The sequence below is a fragment of the Schistocerca nitens genome, chromosome 2, assembly GCF_023898315.1.
Source record: "Schistocerca nitens isolate TAMUIC-IGC-003100 chromosome 2, iqSchNite1.1, whole genome shotgun sequence".
Lineage (NCBI taxonomy): Eukaryota > Metazoa > Arthropoda > Insecta > Orthoptera > Acrididae > Schistocerca > Schistocerca nitens.
In genome coordinates, this window is record NC_064615.1 from 552,701,609 (window position 1) to 552,726,923 (window position 25,315).

The following is a 25,315-nucleotide window of genomic DNA, read 5'->3' on the forward strand; positions in this document are numbered from 1 at the left end:
GGCATTCACCATGTGACTGCTCCTTGTTTTCACACCCAATCTAATGGTGAGGTGGAACATCTCATCCAACTGTTCAAGATTCATATGAAAAAGTACATCGCAGACCTATCCATGGCTGATGCCTTGACACACTTCTTGAGTTCTTATGAGTTTATGCTGGTTGGGGATTAGAGTCTAGTTGAGAAACTCAGTGTTCACTAGTCACACACCCTCCTGCATCTGATCATGCCACCCCACCAATGCCAATCGGTGTGGCCCTCATTGTGATTCACTCCTGGTTCTGTAATCTGGGCTCAGGGGTTTGCTGTTGACCAAAGTGGATTCTAGCCATGTTCCACAGCTGCTGAGGTTGCTGCCTCTGTATGATGCATACCACTGATGACCAGCTGCACCATCGGGCCATGGAGAGGGGAACAGGTACAACACCTCTATCTCCTCAATCAGCATCTCTCTTGACCTCACTGGGCACCCCTTCTGTGAGGATGTTGCTCCCTCCTGCCTCTCCTCTTGGGTCCAGTCTCCCAGTCCCTGCTGCCAGGCCTTCACACAATGCTTCAGAGCCACGAGTAATTTCGCTGCCAGCTGGGCTGGCACTTTTGAGTCCTTCAACACTGGTGTACCCGATGCCCACAACTTGGCTGCTGGCACCTTCACCATCAGTACTATCCTACTATGTCAAGGGACCTGATGTCCAGGTGCTACCAGTGCACTTGTCACCAGTCATCTCTTATGACCATGTGCATCCTTGGCTATGCCACTTCTACCTCTGCTCAGCAGTTCTGTCCCAGAATCACTTTTTGCTGCTGCCATTGCCTGTGGCATCCAGTGCAGAGACCATGAATGTTTCAACAGCTGCCCTGATGCCCACATTGGCGGAGTATCCCATCCCCGGTGGAGAGGAATGCCAAACCCTGTATGGAATACTAGGATACACATCACAGCACCAGGCCACCAGCAGACTTCACTCTGAATATTCAGCCAACAGCACCTGTACCGATGGTCACCAGAGACTGTCTGCCGTGGCCACATGACTTATGCACATGGCAAAACAGCTGTTGCACAGTCTACTGGAGCCCTCCTCTTTATAAACATATTATATCAGACATTTCCCTCATATTGTGTTCATACTTACGTTTTCAACTGTTGTTTACTTGTGGTCATGATGTTCGTGTCTTACAGTATGGTACATACTCAATTTCTGTGATTGCCATTTTTAGGTATGCCTACTCCTACTGAACTGAACTGCCTATTATAGTATTCACTACAACAGTATCTGCAGACTTAGTGAACTTTAAATGTGCTTCATAATTTCTCAGTACTTCAGTATCCCACTTCTTTCCACATTAATTCTTCTGGACAATTATCTTAGACTTCACTCTACTCTTTACCGTTACTAAGTTGCACCATAGTTTGGGGTCCACGTTAAACTATAGTTCCCCTTTAAGTGGTTGTGTAAGTCAGTTCAGAGGTCAAAGGAAGGTAACAATGAACCACCTTCAATAGAATCATGCCTAGTAAAGCACTGTGAGCATTCAAATCAACTTTTGGGTTGGTGACAGCTTTACTGTACTTTTTACTTAAAAGGAAATCCAGAATGGATATAGTGTGTAAATGAGGATAAACTGCCACCCACAAAGTAAGGAGGGCACAGAAAACAACAAGTATAGAAAAGACAAATGACTGTTTACCTTTCGAACAAGTTCTCCTTCAGAGTTAACAATCAATGACTTACATTCTCATTACAATGTCTGCTTCCTGAAGGAGAATGTCCATCATTTTTGTGCATCTGTCTGCTTCTCAGTGCCTCTAATAATTTGAGTTGTGACCATCCTCCTCTACATGTTATAACTAAGATAAAGCTGTTACAACTCTGTGTGCTTCTTCTAGCTAAATTTATTACAGTAAAATTAGCAGGACTACTTTTACTTTAAAAAAGCCTGCTGATTTCTCAATTAGATTAAATAGCTACTAGTTTCAAATTTAAATGAATGTTTCTGATGAGGGAGTAACGACAGCCAGTGGTCATTGAAGATATCTGAGACAATTTTAGGAAATACTTAATAGCCTCACTGGATTATACTTACAGAAGGCACTAAAAAGTTTCATTACAAAAAATCAGAATGACTCTTTAAACAAATAATTGTAAATATCTTTTGAGCAATATCACCCCTTATTGCAAGAAGATATGGGTACATTATATTGTCTACTTCTTGAGTATTTGAAAATGCAGCTAGCATATTAAAAGAGTAGTCTTACAAGAATGCTGTAAAAAGTTGCATAACAAAAAAATCATATAATTAATCTTTCAAAAATAATTGTAAATATATTTTAGAAATATCACCCCCTAGTGCAAGAAGATATGGGTACGTTACATTACCTACTTCCTGGGTATTTGAAAATGTGACAAACAAATTAAAAGAGTAATACTTACAAGAATGCACTAGAAAGTTTCATTACAAAAAAATAATAGAATAAATCTTTCAAAAAATAATTGTAAATATCATTTAAGCAATATTCCACATTTTGCAAGAAGATAAGGGTATATTTTATAATGTACTTCTTGTGTATTTGAAAATGTGACAAATATATTAAACGAGTTGCTGGATTAGAAAGTGAGAGAACTAAAGAATTCTTTGAAGACTCAAAGGGTGAAGATGATTTGACATTGCCTGTTACAAAGTTAGTTCATCATTTGCCATGTGCTTAATACATTAGATATATTATAAATATGGCTAAATTCTACTTACGTGTTATCAGAACAGCTATCTTCACAATATCATTTTCTTTGTTTTTGTTCAAGAAACACAGGAAAAGAATTTTAAAAATAGATTTCGGAGTGGTCTTAACATGATTGTTGCAGTTGGGTACTAGAACCTTACTTGAACCTACAAACACCAGAACAATCTTGGCAGGAAGAGTTGATAGAGTTGTCAACAAACAAAGAGTTTAAATTAGAAAATGTATAAAAAGAATTTTGGCTTCAAATGAAAATTCCAGTGTTATATCCAGCTTTGTGGCTACAACAAAAAAAATTATCACTGCATTTTCTTCATCGTATTTAGCCAAAAGGGGATTTATCATAGCCAACAATCCACTAGCAAAGAAAAGAGACATATTTTCAGCAGTGAAAGCTGGCAGTTTAAGATTGGTGATGTTATTTATTTATTAGTTTTTGTTGTTACATATGACATGCACACTATAATCTATGCCTGGCCATGTTTTACCATTAGTTTTATTATTACTATTGAAATTTCCAGGCAGATTAGAACAGTGTGCTGGACAAAGACTCAAACTTGAGACCTTGGCCTTTTTCGGGCAAGTCCTTTACAAACTGAGCTAATTAACCACTTTCACTTGGGTAGTTCATTTGCTAGAGCACTTGCTCATGAAAGGCAAAGGACACAAGTTCGAGTCTTGGACCAGCACACAGTTTCAGTCTGCCAGGAGGTTTCATATCAGTGCACACACTATTGCAGAGTGAAAATTTCAGTCTGGATTATTATTATTATTATTATTATTATTATTATTATTATTATTATTATTGAGAGCCACAGTGCATTAATTCTCACTTTACACAAGTTCACTACTTAAAAAAAGAAACAGAATTAATGAAAAGAAAAATATCTAAAGGAGGAGGACAGATAGAGAACAATATGGAAAGGGCAAATTGCTAGAGTGCTATTCAAAGGCAGGACTACCTGTGAAAGAGGCCATGTGATATGCAAAATAAGCTGCAACCACTGTACTGCTTTTTACATGGGATCACAACTAACAAGCTGTCTGTCGACACAAATGACCATCACAAGAGGCAGCTGGACCACCCAGCTGCAGAAAAAGCAAAACTTTGTACTTCACTCCATTGACTGCTTCACAGCCTGCACTATCTGGATCATTCCTACCAACACCAGCTTTTCTGAACTGTGCAGATGGAAACTCTCCCTACAACAAATCCTTTATTCTCCTAACTCTACTGGCCTCAACCTTCAATAGTCCCTGTCCTCCACCCCATTGTCTGCTTCCATTCCAGTCCTACTCATGCGTTCTTTTCCTCCAATGCACCTCCCATTCTTTTCCTCTGCTCTATGTCTCTCTTCTTCCCATCCCCCTCTCCCAGCACAGCCTCCTGAATCAGATCCAACAACCCTATCCTATCCCCACAACTTCCCTGCTAGCTCCCACAGCAGCACATCTTCCCCCAACCCTACCCCGGTATCCCTTCCCCTCTCCACCCCAGGCATGCTCCTTCACCCCACTACTCACCCTAAATTGCTGCTTTTGTCAGACACAGGCACAGCCTGCAGTCTTGCACAAGCGACTGTAGACAGTATGTGCAAGCGAGCGCATGCCTGTGTGTGTGTGTGTGTGTGTGTGTGTGTGTGTGTGTGTGTGTGTGTGTGTGTGAATGTGAAAGTAAGTGTGTTTTTTTCTGCTTCTGAAGAAGAATTTCTTGTCCAGAAGCTAAAAAGTTTATCAGCCTTTACATTGCGTTTATCTGAAACTCTCTGCTTCCTATAAATGGAGTGTAGCAATATATCCTTTTAATATTGTTGTTACTACACCATGGACTTTCCAATGTTGAAACAAAGAGAAAGAATTTAATGAGCTAATGCTAGACATCTGTAGTAACTAGTCAAGATTCTGTTATTGTTTTATCTGCTCATTATGGAGGGTAGCCCTGCAATCACAGTGTTCAGAGCACTGTAGCAATCTCAGCAACTGTCTTGAAAAATGTGGCCCCCATCATTCTGACAGAAGTTTACAATGATCTTCATATTTTGCACATTTAGGGTGTTATCCACTTGATATGACTGTGGTTCTCTCCTTTGTTCAATACTGCAGACCCTGTTGACATGAAATGCTGATTCCCATCCTTTATTGCAATTTGTTGTAGGGCCTTAGAACATATTCTCAGTTCAAATATAATGAGATATCTCGAACAGAATCACCTCCTCCATGCCAATCAACATAGATTCTGAAAACATTGATCATGTGAAACTCAACTCATAGTTTTCTTACATGACATACTGAAAGCTAAGGATCAAGGCAATCATGTAGATTCAGTATGTCTTGATTTCCAAAAAGCATTTGACTCAGTATCACATCTATGCTTATTATTAAAAGTGTGATCATTTGAGGGGCCAAGCAAAATTTGTGACTGGATTGAGGATTTCTTGGCAGGGAGGATGCAGCAAGTTATCTTGGATGAAGAGATGTCAACAGATGTAGAAGAAACTTCAGGAGTCCCCCAAGGAATGTTGTTGAGATCTTTGCTGTCCATGTTGTATATTAATGTCCTTGTGGATAATATTAATAGTAATCTGAAACTGTTTGTGAATGATGCAGTTATCTATATTGAAGTACTGTCTGAAAGAAGCTGCATAAATATTCAGACAGATTTTGATAAAATTTCACTATGGTGCAAAGATTAACAACTTAATTTAAATGTTCAGAAATGTAAAATTTGCATCACAAAGTGGAAAAATTTAGGATCCTTTGACTATTATAGGAGCTTGTCATGGCTGAAATCTGCCAACTCATACAAATTACTTGTGTGTTATACTTTGTAGGGATATGAAACAGAATCATCACATAGGTTCATTCGTGGATAATGCAGGTGTTAGACCTCACTTCATTGGTTGAAAACTGGGGAGGTGCAGTCAGTTTACAAAGAAGATTGTTTACATATCACTCATGTGACCAATTATAGAATATTGCTCTAAATGTGTGGAACCTATAACAAATAGGACTAACAGGGGATATTGAATGTGTACAGAGAAGGGCAGTATGACTGGTCAGAGGTTTGTTTGATCCATGGGAGAGTGTCACAGAAATGCTGAAGAAAGTGAAAATGTATGCTCTTGAAGATAGATGCAAACAATTCCAAGATAGCCTGCTTATAAAGTTTCAAGAACCAGCTTCAAATGATGACTCTAGGAATACACTACAACTGCCTACATCTTGCTCTGGTAGGGATCATGAGGACCAGATTAATTAAAGCATGCTTGGAGGCATTTAAAGAATCATTCTTCCCATGTTCCATATGTGAATGGAAAAAAAGCTCAATAACTGATACAGTGAGACATACACACTCCCGAGCACTTCACAGTGGTTGGCAGAGCATAGATGTAGAGTAGATGTAGATACTGGAAATACTGGTACTCAGCACAAATTCAGATGAGATTCCTGGCTCTTGCTGGAAACAAAATGCACTCAATACACTCAATACAATGTACTGTTGTCAGGAATACTTTCTGTCTGTCCTGTTTCTGGGTCTACAATGATACAATGCTATTAGACCTTACTAAGCTTCATCTTCCCAGAATATGTTTCTGATAGTCTTTTCAGAATATAATATGATGTGTCATTCGTGATATCATACAAACTTGACCTCTTAAACTATCTAGCTGTCCATCAACTGTGAAGCTTTGATCGAAGCACTCTATCATTACATGTTCAGGTGTTACATTTTCTTCATAAAAGGAACATTTGTTGCTTCTTATATTTAATCAATATATATAATTACTATAAATTCAGCATTATAGCAGTATGTGAATCATCCCCTTCAAAGGAATTGGATGACTCATTTCCTATATTCCCTAATGTCTGATAGAACACTGTACTGGTTTTAACCCAGATGCTCTTTCTTTTCAGAGGTTAGTTAACCAGTTCTCTCACTTTTTTAACTTGACCTTTCTAAACCAATATTCTCCTCACCTTCTTTTGATCTGTAAGTTTATTAGATATATTACACATATCATTATAAGGTGTTCTACAGATATTGTCCAATAGGCACCAGAGATCCTTACAAGGATGTTACACTGAAGTTCAAATGCCCACACACTTGCACTGAAACTGATTGTAGAGGTAAGTATGACATCATCATAAAGTTTAACAAGATCCAGAGGTAACTTAAATTTGGGTGGCAGAACTTCATGAGCTTAGCCTCATTGCATTTGTTACTGAGGGCCACCAGTATTCATATCTTGATTCAATGTTTTGTGGTGCTATAATGCACCTGGTCCCTGATAGGGAAGTGTGTGAATTGTTTTACAATGTGAAAATACTTCTCTCACAAATGTTGTGAACATTTCTCATCCTTTGAATTATCTAGGGAAGCAGGAAACCACATAGAAGCACAGTGTGAAATAGCTGCCATTGCTTCCTCTCTTCCTTGGCTGTTGTTGGTTAGCTCATGGGGGAAGATGATGTTGCAGCCTCTGCACCACAAGGGGCAGTGCTGTGCTAAGCAGCAGCAGCAGCCAGCATCCCAACAGAGACCACCTGCTCCTCTTTCATTGGGGCCTTGTTGTTCTGTTCAACATGAGTGGGCCACATGCCCAAAGTGTTGGCGATGTGCAACCTTAAAAAAGGGGGGCAGGGGTGTTTTGCATCTGCAACTCTCAGTCTCCTTCACCAGACATGAACATGGATGTGAACAGTGTTTCCTAAGTGATGATAGCCCCAAAAAACTCCACATTGAAATATATGTGATGGGCAAATGTTAAAAATGCAAATGGACACAAGTGTCGCAGTGACTTTGATAAATTATCAAATATATGTGGATCTTGGATCACTGGCATTGTCCCCTGTATCTTGTCAGTTGGTGAGTTACAAAAAACAAATACTGATTTTGGGATACTTTTCCATTTCCATAGTGTACAAGCAGCTGTTCAGCCTTTGACTTTTCTAGTAGTGGATCGTGCCAACACTGAAAACTTATTCGGTTTTCTCTATGATATTGGTCCAAGTTCCGTACCAACAACTGGACACTGTCTACTCAGAATATTCCTCCCTGTTTCAGAAGGTCTAGGGTGTGCTACTGATTTCTAGACTCACATCACAATGAAACCAACAGCTTACCCCTGTCTTTCCATGCCCAGCTAGTCCCAGTAGTGTTACGGGAGAAAGTCAGATTGGAACTAGATCACTTATGTCTTTGGGTGTTATCACACCTATCTCCTCTAGTGAATGGTCTGCTCCATTAGCAATTGAGAGCCATTTCTGCAAAACTCACTTTATGCAAAAAACAAAATTTTACAGGAGACACACTTATTTAATTAACAAGCAAATATAGAGGGAATTTTTTTTAATTAACAAATTTTGTATGATTCTGAATATGTTTTAAAATAGTCTTCACATTTACATAAAGTAGCCCCCCCCCCCCCCCTCCCCCACTGCTGCTTGCCTCTCACTACTTTCAGCATGCTGGCAGTCAATATCAGATGCTTTATTTTGCTTCCAACATCGAGATGATTTTGCTTTGAAGATGTTTCACTGCTTCATTTCTTTTCTTTTATGCCCCAACATGTTACACTCATAGGAATATTATATTCACCATTATCTCCTATATTCACAATTTAACACAAGTCTAGTCTTCTACATTTAGCTTCCTCAAAATCGCAGTAACTGGCAACCATCCTCACATAACAGCTATCATCAACAAACATAGTTTAATACAGCCCATGCAATCTAAATAGCCACTGGACACAATGGCCAATGGGAGCTCCTATCAGCCACTCCACTAACTGTCAACTTAGATGACGCCCACAGTAATATGCCCTGCCATCTACTGCCAAGCAGAATGATTATTCCAGGAGTGCCATAACACAGTCAGAAAAGTACTGTGTTTTGACATCTGTCACACATTAAACAAATTATGGGAAATCTCAACAAGACCTCTAATGTAAGAACCTTCAACATCGCAGTGCATCAGCAATCGTCGGTTAATATATTAAAAAACCAGAAACCTGCCTCGATTGCGAAAAAAGCACCTAGTGTTAACCTAGGTGCTTTTTGCAATCGAGGTGGGTTTCTGGTTTTTTAATACCTCTAATGTCTTTGGCAAAACTAAGTAGCATAAAGCAAGTTTTGAAAAGACCCCTACATACGCATGAGATGAGTTTTGTGGAAGAAACAGGCAGCACGTTTTGCTACAGTTAGCTGCATAGGCTTGTAGAGGAAGCTGAACAGTATGTGTTAAGAAAAAAAGAACTATTTTGTTAAAAAATTCATAAAGTGAGTTTTGCAAAAACGATCCTCAGTTGTCAAAAACCTAATGGCAACCTTTGGCTCTGCAGTGATTTTAAAGTGTCTGTAAATTCATCTATTATTGATGTCTATCCCTTACTCCATCTGGGTGAATTCTTAGCACAGCTTTCCTGGTGTCAATATTTTTCCAAAATAGACTTGTAACAAGCTATTTACAACAACCTCTAGATGACGACTCCAAACATGTCCTCATACTGAATACCCTCTTCGAGTTATATCAATACCGCACCTGCCATTCAGTGTGACTAGGCCCTACCCATTTTCCAATGACTTCTGAAGCAACCCACAGCCTTTTGCCATGATGATATTGTGGTCTCACGTTTCTCATGAGAGAAACATTTGCAGAACCTTTGTGGGATGTTCACAATGCCACAGGCCACCAGTTTGAAATGTAACTTGGACAAATTACAATTTTTTCAGCCTTCTATCATCTATCTCCATTTTGAAGTCTTGCAGATCATACTTTAATCCCAACACGTTGATGCCATGACAGTTCTGCTGCATCCTGCCATTGTCAAAGAGTTGCAAGCCTTTCTCAGAAAGATTGTGTAGTACCATTAATTTCTTCCTAATGCAGCAATATTGGCCAAGCCACTTCATGCTCCTGCATGTAAAGATGTTCCTTTTCACTGGTTGCCTGCCTGCTATTACAATATTAAGGTCCAAATTAACTTGGGGCCTTCCTTGATTACCTTCCAACCAGACCAACATCTTATATTAGCCACAGAACTGCCCAGTCTGGCCTTGGGGCCGTTCTCAGGCACAAATATGCAGACGGTACTGAAGGCAATATTGTGTACAACTCCAAAACTCTGACTCAGGCACAGCAGTGTTACTTGCAGATAGAAAAAAATACCCTTGCTATTGTGTAAGTGCTCCAAAAATTTCATGTTTTCCTATACAGGTCTAAGTTTGATTTGATTACTGATCATAAACCTCTGCTTTCACTTTTCAATCCTTTGGCATCTTTACCAGATAAAGCACCCATTTCACATGTAATGTTGGGCTCTGTTTTTGTCTTTCTATAACTATGAAATTTATTTCTGACCAACAGCACATGTTAATGCAGATGCTATTTTTTGACTGCCCATTGATGCCAATCCAGCTTCTGATCAGGTGAAGTGTTATGTTTCCATTTAGATGATGAAGCCCAAAACATCATGGGTGGTTTTCCCATTACAAGTTCTTGAATTTCAGTGGCTGTCATGGCCACTCCTGTGTTACTTGAGGTTGTTCAGCTCATCCACTGTGTCTGGCCAGACAAACCACCAAGTTGAGCATGGGATCCTTTTCGTAATTATTATGCTCTCTGTCATCACCTCTCAGTTCCTGCTGGTTACTGAAAAGCTGGTGCCCAGGGTTGTGATTTCATCCACATTGTATTGGGACTTCATCCACCTTCTCCACTGGACCATTGCAGTGTTTCTTGTTCCAAATTGCTGGCCCACCGACATTTGTTTTGGCTGGGTATCAACAATGACACTCTGCCTGCACTGTACCACACATTAAGTGGCACCATGGATCTCTCTTTCACTATGTCCCCGCCCCCTCTAGTGCTCCAGGGAGCGTATTCATGCTGATTTTGTAGGTCAGTTCCTCCTTTTGGCTTGTAGTACTTCATGCTTTCTAAATATTTCCTCATGTAGTCATGGGTTTTTCCTTAGAATGACTGCCATTAATATGCATGTGAAGGACAATGTCCCACAGTTTGTGTCCCAGGATTTTGATGATTTTTGTACCAAGAGTAGCATTTGTCATGTTACAGTGCCTCTCTTCCATCCTCAGTCCAATGGAGAGGCAGAGCAGCTTGCCCATTTATTCAAAACCAGATTTAAAAAAAAAAAGTTACTCAATGTTCTCCCGAGGAAGCCCTCCATAGGCTCCTGAGTTCATATTGGTTCACTCCATTCAGTGACTGTAGCTTGTCAGAGCTGCTTCATGGCCACCAGCTCTATACACTGCTTCATCTGCTCTGGCTAATGCCTGGCCACCTGCTGGTGCCTGCCTTCCAGCAATTCCATCTAGGCTCTGTCGTCTGGGCCTGCGGGTTTGCATGGCACCCAAAGTGGATACCAGCAGTCATTCATCACTGCAAAGACCACCATCTCTGCACTGTGTGTAGCTCTGATGGCTTGGTGTCACAACACTATGACCAGCTCCATCCATGGGTGACCGACCACGCACTGGAGAGCCGTCCACACTGTGGTTGCCTCCATCATCTACACCATTCCTTGCAGCCTGATCCATGACTCCTCTGGCTCTGGTGCTGTCTTTGCCCTGTGTGCTGCCAGGCAGAATAGTCAGCGCCAGGCTGCCTCCATCTCCACAGCCCATGTTGACGCTGACGCTGTCTTCTCTGCTGCCTCCATCACTGAGTACCTGCCCAGATGTAGATACTGATACAGCACCATCATCACCAATTTTCCCTTACAGCTTCTTACAGGGGAGTGGGCACCATGCCTCTCCACATCATTTCAGACCATATTTTCCTGTGACAATATGACACCTTCTCCAGCAGTTGTCACCGAGTGATGACGACATGGAAAACTCCACAGTGAACACTTGACCCCAAGGGGGAAGGAGTGTTGTAGCCCCACAGTGTGAGAGCATGTAATCGAACAGCATGTGATCCAAGTGTCTCTACAGCTGGCTTAGAGAGGTTGCTGTGCAACCTGGATAGATGGCACAGCAAGTGCTGTGCCATGTGTGCAACAGCTCAATACAAGCCCAGTATGCTGGGCCCTCAGCCTCACATACATTTACTTGCTTATTGTTTGGTCATTTACAGGACTGTATATTGATGTGTCCTATAGTTTGAGACTTTGTACTGTTCTATACTTTATTCAGTGTTATTGTGGATCTCTTAATGTGGAAGCAGAATAAAACTAGGTTGGTGTTATTTCTGGTATTGTGTCTCGACAACATTACAACACTTTTTTAATAATGATCACCTCTGCCTCCTTCCAGAAGTTTGGTACCCTGCGCTGAATCAAATATTCATTTAATTGATGGGTAAGGTTAGGTACTATTTGGTCTTTAATTTGGTAATGCATTTCCAACTACAGGTCATTAGTATTGTCTTTAATTTGGTAATGCATTTCAGACTACAGGTCATTAGTACCACAATAATTTTGTTTTGTTTGTTTGATAATTGCTATATCCATTTCGTCTTGTAAAAATGTGAAGACTAACAAATAGCTTTGTGGAACTCATTTATCTTTCCCTTTAATTTTTCTTATGTACTGCTACCTTTCTCCTTTTCATATTCTGATAGCAATGGGTCCAGCAAGTATTCATCTGAATCTTACTGTCCTGTTGTCATTGTGTCATCTCCGTTTCATGTGATTGACATTAAAGTAGGTTTGATTTGATTTTGTATTTGTTGCTGCAGATTGCATGTTGTACAAAGAGTGTACTAGTATAACACTGACGTGACAAAAATCATGGGATACCTGCTAATATCATGTCGAACCTCATTTTGAGAGCAGCAATTTGGCATGGCATACACTCAACAAATTGTTGCAAAAATATTGAGCCATGCTGCTGTAACTATAAAAGTGTTGCCAGTGCAGGTTTGTGTACAAATTGACCTCTTGATTATGTCCCATAAATGTTTGATGGGATTAAATTTTGATAAAACACAGTATATACAGTTCCGTACAGTAAATGGCACAACTCCAGTAATATATATAGACTTTGAACAGAAGTCTGTAGCTAAGGTAGAATTTTCAAAATTTTTAGGTGTGTCCATTGATGAGAGGCTAAACTGGAAGCAACACATTGATGGTCTGCTGAAACGTCTGAGTTCGGCTACGTATGCTATTAGAGTTATTGCAAATTTTGGTGATAAGGATCTCAGTAAATTAGCTTACTATGCCTACTTCCATTCACTGCTTTCGTATGGCATCATATTCTGGGGTAATTCATTGTTGAGTAGAAAAGTATTCATTGCTCAAAAACGTGTAATCAGAATAATTGCTAGAGCCCACCCACGGTCATCCTGCAGACATCTATTTAAGGATCTAGGGATCCTCACAGTAACCTCACAGTATATATATTCACTTATGAAATTTGTTGTTAATAATCCAACCCAGTCCAAAAGTAATAGCAGTGTGCATAGCTATAACACCAGGAGAAAGGATGATCTTCACTATGCAGGGTTAAATCTGACTTTGGCACAGAAAGGGGTAAATTGTGCTGCCACAAAAGTCTTTGGTCACCTACCAAACAGCATCAAAAGCCTGACAGATAGCCAACTAAAATTTAAAAATAAATTAAAAGAATTTCTAGATGACAACTCCTTCTACTCATGGGCTGAATTTTTATATATAAATTAAGGGAACGAAACTTAAACATTAGTGTCATGCAGTATTTTGTGTAATGTAATATCTTGTACAGACATCTTTTATTAACCTGACACGTTCCACATCATTACGAAGTGTCGTATTCATGATCTATGGAACAAGTATTAATCTAATCTAATCTAATCTAATCTATGTTGGACTATGTGGATGGCCAAAGCATTTGCTCAAACTGTCCAGGATGTTCTTAATACAATTCATGAACCATTGTAGCCAAGTGACATGGTGCATTGTCATCCATAAAAACTGCATCATTGTTTGAGAGCATGAAGTCCATGACTGGCTGCAAGTGGTCTCCAGATAGCCAAAAATAACCATTTCCAGTCAATGATCAGTTCAGTTTGACCAGAGGACACAATCCATTTCGTGTGAACACAGCCCACACCATTATGGAGCCATCACCAGCTTGCACTGTGCCTTGTTGACAACTTGGGTCCATGGCTTCATGAGGTCTGCACCACACTTGAAGCCTACTATCAGCTCTTACTAACTGATATCAGGACTTATCTGGCCAGGCCACAGTTTTACAGTCATTTAGGGTCCAACCATTATGGTCATGAGCCCAGAGAGGCACTGCAAGTTATGTTATGCTGTTAGCAAAGGCAGTCATGTCGGTCATCTGCTGCCATAGCCCATTAACACCAAATTTTGCCACACTGTGCTAATGGATACATTCATCGTACATCCCACACTGATTTCTATGATTATTTCAGGCAGTGTTGCTTATTTTTCAGGACTGATAACTCTATGCAAATGCCGCTGCTCTCAATCATTAAGTGAAGGCCGTTGGCCACTGTGTTGTCTGTGGAGAGGTATCCTTGACACACTATTGACATTATGGATCTTGGTATAATGAATTCCCAAATGATTTCCAAAATGGAATGTCTTATGTCTCAAGTTCCAACCAACATTCTGCATTCAAAGTAAATTAATTGATAGCTCTGCCAATGCACTGCCTTTTTATACATTGTCTACACAATTCTACTGCCATCTGTATATGTGCATATCACTATCCCACGACTTTTGTCACCCCAGTTTATAGGATAAGTCAAGTGAAATATGCAGTATAACACAAGCATTTTAGATATAAAATATGTACTATTTTACCTATTATTCAAGAACAGTTGGATGCATGTAATATTACAACTTGCCATTTACTAGCACAAGTTTAAGTGAATGCTTAATCTTTTCGATTACCATCTTATAAGTACTTCCCACACATTTCTATTTATTTGCTGATTTATATACCTGTCCAAGGGCTTAAATCCAGCCTGCAGTATTTTTTCTTTTTATGTATTCCTAAAATCTCTGTAAGACTGAGGACACAGTTTATTTTACCACCCAGAGCACTCTCTGATATGACCTTCATGCCATTCAAACTGTTCTTATTGTTTCTATTGTCTTATTCCATGGAATATTTTGTCTAGGACTTCAGACTATCGTGAGCATAAATTTTTCTTGCACATTCTGAATGACAAATACAGTATCAAATTTCAAAAAAATTAGTGTATTACACCAAGCTCAGCCCTACCTCCTGCAGTGTCAGTACAATGTAGTCAGTTGGAACAACATACCCATGTAGGTGTGTATGTGTGTGTTTGTATTCTGTTAGCTGTTAAAAGAAGGACTGGTCTGAAACCTTAGCTAAGTTTTCCATCTCATCCATCTGTCTATTGACCTCTCGACACCACAAGTTTATAGTGAGTGGTCACCTTTGCTCCTTTCATTATTTATATTCCACCAAAGACTTTCTGTTATCATATTTGCATATTTTTAGTACAAGGGGAATGCAAAAAGAAACATGCCAGAGGCTATAAAGTGAAAACTGCTGAAGGGATCATAATGCCAATGCCTTTAGAGGAAGGTGTGGTCACTGTAAGAGTGCTGAGGCCCCAAACTCGTCACTAGAGAGATGTTGTCACCCACCCATATGACAACAGGGTGAGCACGTGCACACTTCAACCATTCACTGCTCTCAGATCATTGTGGTATAGTGTGCTTCCTTACAGTGGAAGGAATGTGGAGAATGGAAATACACTGGAGAATGGCAAAAGTGTATTGAGTGCCTGGCATGTCCATTGCCAGTGTCCAGGCACGGCACAAGGGATTCAAGGAAGGGTGGATATCGTTGGCTGATGATGCATGATCTGCAATGTCACACCCATTACCAATACCACTGTCCAGGAAGTGAAAGTCATCATTACTGTTGACTGGCCAGTTATGGTCTTTGCCCCAGAGGTCAGATTTAGTGTTGGAATGAAATGGAAATGATGTGTTCTCTGAACTCTGGTTCTACTCTTTGATCAATTTCCATTTTGTGCTTTCTTCTGTTGTAAAGAAACATGATACTCCACTTTGATCTTCTTTGAAGTGCCCATTACTCTGCCATCGGTACTACTGAGGGCAGTAAATGGTCATCATGTGCATGTGCCTGTTCTGCTGTTATGTGGGCATGTGCCAAGGTCCACCTAGCAGTGAGTTTGGGGCCTCAGTGCTCTTATAGGCCATTGCAATCCATTCTGCAGTTTTCTTTTTACAGCCTTTGGTTCATTTCTTTTTGAATGCCACTTACAATAAACATTTGTGACTCAAACTTTAAACAATGCTCCTTTATTGCTAATATTTCTAATTACCAGAACTCTTTTTTGACAATGAAGGTCTCTCTCCTCTCTCTGTTCAAAATACAAGCAGTGGGGCAAAAATATTATTATTAATCATAGAACTACAGGTACAGGGTGTGGCAGAGAAACAAGCTGTTTTAATTCATCTCCAAAAGTGGAATGGTATTATTGGCAACACTGAATGTTGGTCATATGTATCAGGTAGGTACACCATTTGCTGGATGGAATGCTGGAGTGGACCTGAACTTACTGTGGCTGTGAAGAGCTTTTACAAAGATGGTGACTAGAAGGGAATACCATTCCAACCTTAGACGGAATGATCCTGTACCATTGTCAGATGCAACCAGGTTTTGAGTGACAAACTTTGAAGCAACAAGAAAATGCACTTAAACTGAAATTGTCAGGAAGGTCCACAAGCTGTTGTTCACAGGAATGACAGAGGAGATGCAAAATGTAGACATTCTGTAAAACAAATTGAAGCAGTAGTGTGAATGTCCAGTCATACAGTGCACAGAATTTTATGGAATGTTTTAAAGTTGCAACTGTACAAGATGCAGGTTGTGCAACCTTTAAATGAAAATGATAATGAGAAGCAAATGACTCCATCTGTTGAACTGTTGAGTAAAATTAGGGACAATGAAGGCTTCTTAAATTTGCTGTGGATGAGTGATGAGGCACATTTTCATCTCAGTGATTATATCAACAAACAAAACTGCCATTACTGGTGTGAGGATAATGCTCATGAACTCCGTCAACACCCCTTACACAGTCACAAAGTCACAGTGTAGTGCACTGTCTGTTCAATGGATATAACTGACCCTTTCTTTTTGAGAATGAACATGGAGGAGCAACCACAGTAACATCTCAGCAGTATGCTGCCACAGTTGTCACATTCCTCATACATTAACTTGAGCAGTTACCTTCAAATGAGTGTCGGTTTCAGCGAGATGGTGTTACATCTCATTGTGTTCAAGTTTCAGTGGTGGGAGTGCACAAAGTATTTGGTAACTATATCATTTCAAGGAATGGGGACACTTTGTGGCCTCCCAAATCTTCTGACTTATCTGTCTGTGATTACTTCCCTTGTGAGTTCCTGGAACACAGTGTGTATGCTAGACATCTACAGACAATTGTGAAACTGTTTGATGTGCTGTGAACAATTTTGTCACAGATTGTCTGAGTTTCAACATAACAATGGCGGCCACCTACAAGACTTTGTTTTCAAAACATGAACAGTCTGTGAAATTACAATACTCAAGGGTTTTTTGTTGTTGTTGTTGTGATTTAAAATGTTTTACAGTATAATCCTCAGCCTGTTTCACTATACACAAATTGGCCCATTTTTCTGCCACACCCAGTATCTACAACTGTAACAACAGAGGCCTGTTTACGATACACATGCTATTTGTCATGTAATTGAGATGAATCTTCAATCCTTTGATGCAGATCTTGAGAATGTTTGTAGAAGAAGTGGCTGAAATGTACTTTTTTAATTTTCTTTTAAATTTGTGGGGATTCTCAATTTCTTGCTTTATGACTAATGAGAGCATATCAAAGACCTTTGCACTAGGTTTTATAACTCCATTTTGAACCCCAAACAAGGAGCAAAAGCTACATAATATTAATTTTGTATCCTTATCCTGGATTTAAAAATCACATTTCAACTCCAGTTGCATTTTTATTACCATTTAGGACCAAATACAGTGGTAACTGAGTATAAGAATTCCAAGATATCTGAAGAGCCTTTTGAAAGATGTTCAGTTATCTGTGTTATGCATTATTCTTACTGCTCACTTCTGCTGAAGGAATACTTCACTTTATTTTCCTGCACTGTCCCAGATATTGCATAATAAGCTGTAACCCTGGTCTTCAAGTCAACACATGCCCCTAGGTGCAAAACTTCCTGAGTTGGGCTTCTTGGTTAGTTCATCTACATGATGATTCTACTTTAGCATATTATCCATCTGGACTCCAAGGAATTTTACACATGTAGTCACTCTGATTCTAGGATATGCAGTGACAATGAATAGAGTGTTAAATAAAGTGCAGCAATGGGCAGTATACAAATCCAAGAGAAGTTATGGAAGTATTGTTGTAGATAAACATACAATGAATTACAATGTTGGTGAGATGGTGAAGGAAAAAAGGTGACTTAGAGTTAAACATCCCACTGACAGTGAGATTATTACAGATGAGAAATGGTATAATATTAAGAGGAATAACAGGAACAAAATAGCAGCCAACATTCCAACCTTTCACCTATACTATGGTTTTTTTTTAAAAAAGCAAGAACATCAGTGCTCCAGAATGAAATTAACAAAACATTGACAAGAGAATTACAATGTCTCAAACTGAGGAGACTTTCCTTGTGATTCTAAAAAAATTCTGATAGAAAAAGAATATTACAGTGTGGCAAAGTATGTGGGTAGACATTGAGCTAAAGTTACTTGTTTACCATGTGAATAGTAAATTTAAAAATGTGAATATCATGTTAAGCAGTAGACCTAATTGTTGTATTATGCCACTACATCATTTATGTACACTCAAAGACAATAATATGTCACAAAATTTTATTTTTTAAACCCTGGTGTCATAAAACATTATGCATTTGGATGCAATAAGTATTGTGAAACAGCATGTATTGTAAATCTTTGTGTTTTATATATTATTATGCATATACTGTTCATGCCATTATGTGTATATATTGTCAGCATAATGATATACCCTATGTTACAAATATCTAGTTGTACAGGTAATTTACAGGACCAACAAAAATCGCAATAACAGAACTTTTTCACTATTTGTCAAAGTTGAACTTCAGTTTTCTAAATACATTTTTCAGTTTTGTAATTTATGCATAAGATGTCTCTCCTGACTTTTTAACATTTACCCAAAAGAGCACAATAAGAAATAAAAACAGATTTGTAGATATAATTAATTTTCAGATTATATGAGCTCACACAAGAAGACTTAAGGCACGTACCACATTTGTATCATCCAGATGAATTATTGCTGTTGTTCTGTACATCAGCATCATTTGTATTGCTCCATGAGTGAGGAACATGGAATAAGTGATACGAGATAATGGTGCAAACACTTTCCATGAAAGTAATGCATTAATAACACCTGAGAAACAAGAAAACCAGAAAGTTAAGTTTTGTGTTTTTGTAACAAAATGTTCTATCACAAATGATTCCCAATTGAAAACTGTGAAATTAAATGATGTACATACCCCCATAACCAGTACAGCATGAAAACACCAATAGTGCAACACCTGTAGACCAACCTGTTCTGATAAATGTGTGAAAAAATGCTGCATTGACAGGGCTATACACATAATTTGGAAGGTTGAAGGGGTACAATGCAAATACCGTGCCTATTGTGAGAAATGTTAAAGTAATCACTGTCACAATTGTGGTGACCTAGAACACAAAAAGAGAAGTGTTATGTATTTATTTGAAACAGTGAGAAAGCTATTGGCTAAAATATATATTTAAATAATATTTCCAATTATAAGTTACCTGTAAATAAAATGACACCTACTTTTGGCATCTTAAACTCAGCTTTTTGCTTTTTAATATTGTGAAGCATGTACCCAATGATTACTCCAACAAGCCAAGAATTGTACCGAGTGTGTGTAGTATAGTACATTCTTGTCTTGTAATCATTATCCCATTCAATGCTGTAAAGAGATACTGTGTTTTAAAAGAAACTAACAGATTTTGAAACCACAAAAATAATTTTCAGTGAATTCTACCTGGAAGAAGGAGAGTATTCATGAATTTAATGGACATCATCTGTGATCCTTAATGAATTAATAACACAAATGCAAAAAAATATGACTTGCTGTGCCACAATATACTCTAGTTTCCAAAAAAGAAACAGACCATTGCAGTATGCCTGTTGTCATGTATGAGGCTCACTGACACCATTCTCTGTTAGGATAACCACCAAGATTAAAAAAGTTGATGCACTACGCTGTACATTTTATATACACTCATGCCTGTAAGTTGAAGGATTTTTGAGGTCCACAAAACTACATAGCCATGGAATTAATTGTGTACTAATAAGAGTTGTGGCAACATTGTGACTCATGGAATAATTATATGGCTATAAGATATACCTGAAAACTTACAACCGACAATGAGTTATACTTCTTGTGTGTGGTTTCACATGATAGTGGCACATGTACTGTCAGTATGGAATGTAATATTCTCACAGGGCAGTATAGCATGTACCGCCTGTGGAACATGTCCCATTGCTAGACAAGTGCCCTCTTGAGGTGAGCATTGGTGCATAGGTCTAGTATAAGGGCGATGTGCTTGAGGACAATATTATGGAAATGGAAGAGGATGTAGATGAAGATGAAATGGGAGATAAGATACTGCGTGAAGAGTTTGACAGAGCACTGAAAGACCTGAGTCAAAACAAGGCCCCGGGAGTAGACAACATTCCATTAGAACTACTGACGGCCTTGGGAGAGCCAATCATGACAAAACTCTACCATCCGGTGAGGAAGATGTATGGGACAGGCGAAATACCCTCAGACTTCAAGAAGAATATAATAATTCCAATCCCAAAGAAAGCAGGTGTTGACAGATGTGAAAATTACCAAACTATCAGTTTAATAAGTCACAGCTGCAAAATACTAACGCAAATTCTTTACAGACGAATGGAAAAACTGGTAGAAGTGGACCTCGGGGAAGATCAGTTTGGATTCCGTAGAAATGTTGGAACACATGAGGCAATACTAACCTTACGACTTATCTTAGAAGAAAGATTAAGAAAAGGCAAACCTAAGTTTCTAGCATTTGTAGACTTAGAGAAAGCTTTTGACAATGTTAACTGGAATACTCTCTTTCAAATTCTGAAGGTGGCAGGGGTAAAATACAGGGAGCGAAAGGCTATTTACAATTTGTACAGAAACCAGATGGCAGTTATAAGAGTCGAGGGGCATGAAAGGGAAGCAGTGGTTGGGAAAGGAGTGAGACAGGGTTGTAGCCTCTCCCCGATGTTATTCAATCTGTATATTGAGCAAGCAGTAAAGGAAGCAAAAGAAAAATTCGGAGTAGGTATTAAAATTCATGGAGAAGAAGTAAAAGCTTTGAGGTTTGCCGATGACATTGTAATTCTGTCAGAGACAGCAAAGGACTTGGAAGAGCAGTTGAACGGAATGGACAGTGTCTTGAAAGGAGGATATAAGATGAACATCAACAAAAGCAAAACGAGGATAATGGAATGTAGTCAAATTAAATCGGGTGATGCTGAGGGAATTAGATTAGGAAATGAGACACTTAAAGTAGTAAAGGAGTTTTGCTATTTAGGAAGTAAAATAACTGATGATGGTCGAAGTAGAGAGGATATAAAATGTATACTGGCAATGGCAAGGAAATCGTTTCTGAAGAAGAGAAATTTGTTAACATTGAGTATAGACTTAAGTGTCAGGAAGTCGTTTCTGAAAGTATTTGTATGGAGTGTAGCCATGTATGGAAGTGAAACATGGACGATAACTAGTTTGGACAAGAAGAGAATAGTAGCTTTCGAAATGTGGTGCTACAGAAGAATGCTGAAGATTAGATGGGTAGATCACATAACTAATGAGGAGGTGTTGAATAGGATTGGGGAGAAGAGAAGTTTGTGGCACAACTTGACTAGAAGAAGGGATCGATTGGTAGGACATGTTTTGAGGCATCAAGGGATCACAAATTTAGCATTGGAGGGCAGCGCGGAGGGTAAAAATCGTAGAGGGAGACCAAGAGATGAATACGCTAAGCAGATTCAGAAGGATGTAGGTTGCAGTAGGTACTGGGAGATGAAGAAGCTTGCACAGGATAGAGTAGCATGGAGAGCTGCATCAAACCAGTCTCAGGACTGAAGACCACAACAACAACAAGGGCAGAAAACCTTTCGCGTAGAGTCAGTCTAAGTCCATCAGATGGAGTACAGGTTTATATGCACAATGAAATATGAGCATGTGACATTGTAGTAGGTCATCCCTAACACTGCACATTTCCTGGAATCATTCATAGCAGGTAAGTAACCACATTCACTATGCGATACAATGTCTTGTGTGAGTGAAATGCAACTGGTGGACAATCCAGGACGGAATGTAACAATATTATGAGAAGGAAAGTTGCTGCTCACCATATAGTGGAGATGCTGAGTCGCAGATAGGCACAACAAAAAGATTTTCACACTTAATGCTTTCGGCCAATGGCCCTTGTCAACACCAGACACTCATACACACATACACACACACTCATGCAAACACAACTCACTCAGAATAAAGTGTGTGAGTTGCGTTTGTGTGAGTGTGCGTGTGTGTGTGTCTATTGTTGACAAGGCCAATGGCCAAAGCAACCGGTGGATTATTACATGTACTGAACAGTTCATCCACTTGAAGCCAACCATACACAATCACATAGGAGATGTGTAACCCGAAGTCCGCCAAAATGTCTTATGCCAGAGTTGGTGCAAATCTGATGGAACAACTTTGGACATGTAGTCCAGTGAAACCGTCGGAAAAAAAGCCTGTACCTTGCAAAAGGTGGGGTAGAAGATTTTATTTTTTTAACTCGTTCATATTGTTGGAAAGGTTAGAAAACCAAGTTTTGCCAACAAAATTTCTCTTGGGAAAACTTTCTGCAGTCAAAAAACCTCGAAAAATTCACACTGTTTTCAGTTTTTTCAAAATATCTCAGTTTCATTTGCTCCTATCGCTTTGGTGTCTATTTTCTTTTTTAAAGAGCACAAAATTATTTACAAATTTGATTCTTACCATTTTTTTCTACTCCCAGTATCTAAGGCGCTACAGTGCGTCAAAAAATACCAATTTTTCAAATTTCGAGCAAAGAATAGTTGGTGACAATTTCCACGATGTAAAGTTCCGTAGAAAAGATAAAGTTGTGACTCTCCTTTCTGCGTTCAATTCTGTAAAAGCTGGGAGCACTAAAATTACTCCTGTTGATCCTTTAATTCTTTTCCAAAGGCTTTGTTTAATGAAACAAAGTGAAGAAGTGTTAAAAGCCTTTCTGAAATATGAACTTGCTCCTTACCCAATGTCCCTATTCTCAGAAAAAGGCATGCGAAAAGGAACAAAATCTTCATTCAACAATGCCTTCGTTCCAGTGGAAGATGTGAAGTCAGGTGGACCGAGTAAATTTTTTGTCATTGATGGAGGGTACCTGATCCACAAAGTGACTTTGACTCGAAATGTTTGCTTCAAGTCAATAGCCCAAAGCTATGTTTCTTACCTGCAACGTTATTTTGGATCTCAATTTGCTATTGTATTTGATGGGTAGCCATGTGAGGGAGACAAATGTAGCACAAAGACATTCTTCGGTTGACGTTGTGCCTGAATCAGAAATGGTGAACCAGGTCCCTCAGGACAAGTTCTTGTACAACGAACGAAACAAGATGCGTTTGATCACACTTCTTAAAATGGAATTTCTAGAGTGTAGCATTTAAGTGCACCAGGCACAAGAAGATGCTGACGTTATGATTGTAACATCTGCCATTTCAAGAACCAAAGATTTTGGAAGTGTTGTCATCGTAGGAGAAGATGTTGACCTGCTTGTGCTCATGACCTGTTTGGGGCAAGGCATTGAAAACTTATTTTTCTTAAAGCCAGGAAGAGGAAATGCAGAAGACAAGTGGTTTTCCACTGCATCTTACAAGTTTTACAGTGAAAATATTCTGTTCACTCACACCTTTAGCGGATGTGATACAACATCTGCCTTTTTTGGTCAAGGAAAAATTAAGTGCTGCAATATTGTTGCAAAAAATGAACACCTAACCTCAGCACTTTGCACGTTCAATAAACCACATGCTACCCATGAAGAAATTATAACTGCAGGAGAACAGGTTACTATCGCATTGTATAGTGGAGGTGTCAGCAGTTCCCACACACTAGACCATTTGCGGTACCAGCTATTCGCCAAATCTGCCACAAAAGCAAACTGAATCTTGCACGGTTGCCACCTACAGAAAATGCTGCACAACATCATTCATTGCGGACTTACCAACAAGTCCGAAGTTGGATGGGAAACTGGGAACCTCCTGAGAAATGGGGCTGGAATCACAGTGACCACGGTCCAATATCCGTTATAATGAGCCAAGATCCAGCACCTGAAGCACTTCTTCACATTGTTTCATGCTCATGCAAGCTGAACTGTGGCGGAGCGTGCTCCTGCAGAAAAGTGGATTTGAAATGTTCTTCAATTTGCAAGAAATGTATTGGGGTCGACTTTGACAACGTGCCAAAATTTTTATATGAAGACAGTGAAGAAGATGTTATGGAGGATGTTGAGGAAACTGCTGACGAAACCAACGAACTTGCTGAGGCTGACTCGCTGTTTAAAGAAGAGGACAAGAGGTCAATCTGGGATCAACTCTATGTACAGAATAAGTTTTTAAAGATGGCGGCGAGTATACATGTAGTTTCAAATCGCTCGGTAATTTGTGATCGTATTTCATCAGTGAAGTGTACCATATGCCATAAAATTGTGTTAAATGGATTAAGAATCTGCGCATTCAATCATAAGTGGTGCCATACCCATTGTTTCTCACGATCGGAAGTTCTAAATAAGTGCGACTGCGGTATAGAATGCAACGGGCGGGACAATGCCAGTGAAATGCACAGGGCAGGTTTGCAAGTGAATGTAGAGAACGAACTTAGGAAAGAACTCAATTATACTATAAAATACGCAAAAACGCTTGAAAACTTGGTAATAAGTGTGAGAAATTCCTCAAAATCTAGCCTACAAGAGTTCTCAAATACCAGTCAAATAAGCAACACACAACCAAAAACAAAAACAGCGGAACTTACTTTAAAACTAAGTAATAGGTTTAGTGTGCTTGAAAATAGCACAGAGGAGAAAGAACAATTAAATTGTACCATCATCCACGTGGACAGTTCTGTAATCAACGCTTAATTGCGCACACAAAGCAAAACAAATCGGCCTGATATTTGTAAACAAAACAAAAAACACACGTTGGAAAATAGACATGAAATCCTTATTCTAGCAGACAGCCATGGAAGAGGTGTAGCTGAAATTATGAATTCTAAGAAAACAGGATTCAAGGTAACTGGCGTAATCAAACCAGGAGCGCCACTATGTGAAGTTTTAAATAGCTGTAATCAATCTATGATGAATGGCAGCACATGTGTGATGATTGGAGGCGCCAACGATGTATACCACAATGAAACTAGATGTGCTACAACAGTTTTAAAGCAAGTAATTTGTAAAATGCCTGAAGTGAAATTTTTTGTTGTCAGTATCCCTC

General features: G+C 39.2%; 1 protein-coding gene across 1 annotated transcript in view; it reads right to left on the reverse strand.

Moving 5' to 3' along the window:
• Nucleotides 1–25,315, reverse strand: part of LOC126236574 (nose resistant to fluoxetine protein 6-like) — a 259,898-nt gene that overhangs the window by 49,872 nt on the left and 184,711 nt on the right. Inside the window, exons 9-11 of the mRNA XM_049945986.1 lie at nt 19,574–19,712; nt 19,263–19,452; nt 19,014–19,156 (exon numbers count right to left, since the gene is read on the reverse strand). Of these exons, the coding sequence (XP_049801943.1) occupies nt 19,014–19,156; nt 19,263–19,452; nt 19,574–19,712 (472 nt within the window). The remainder of the gene's footprint in view (nt 1–19,013; nt 19,157–19,262; nt 19,453–19,573; nt 19,713–25,315) is intronic.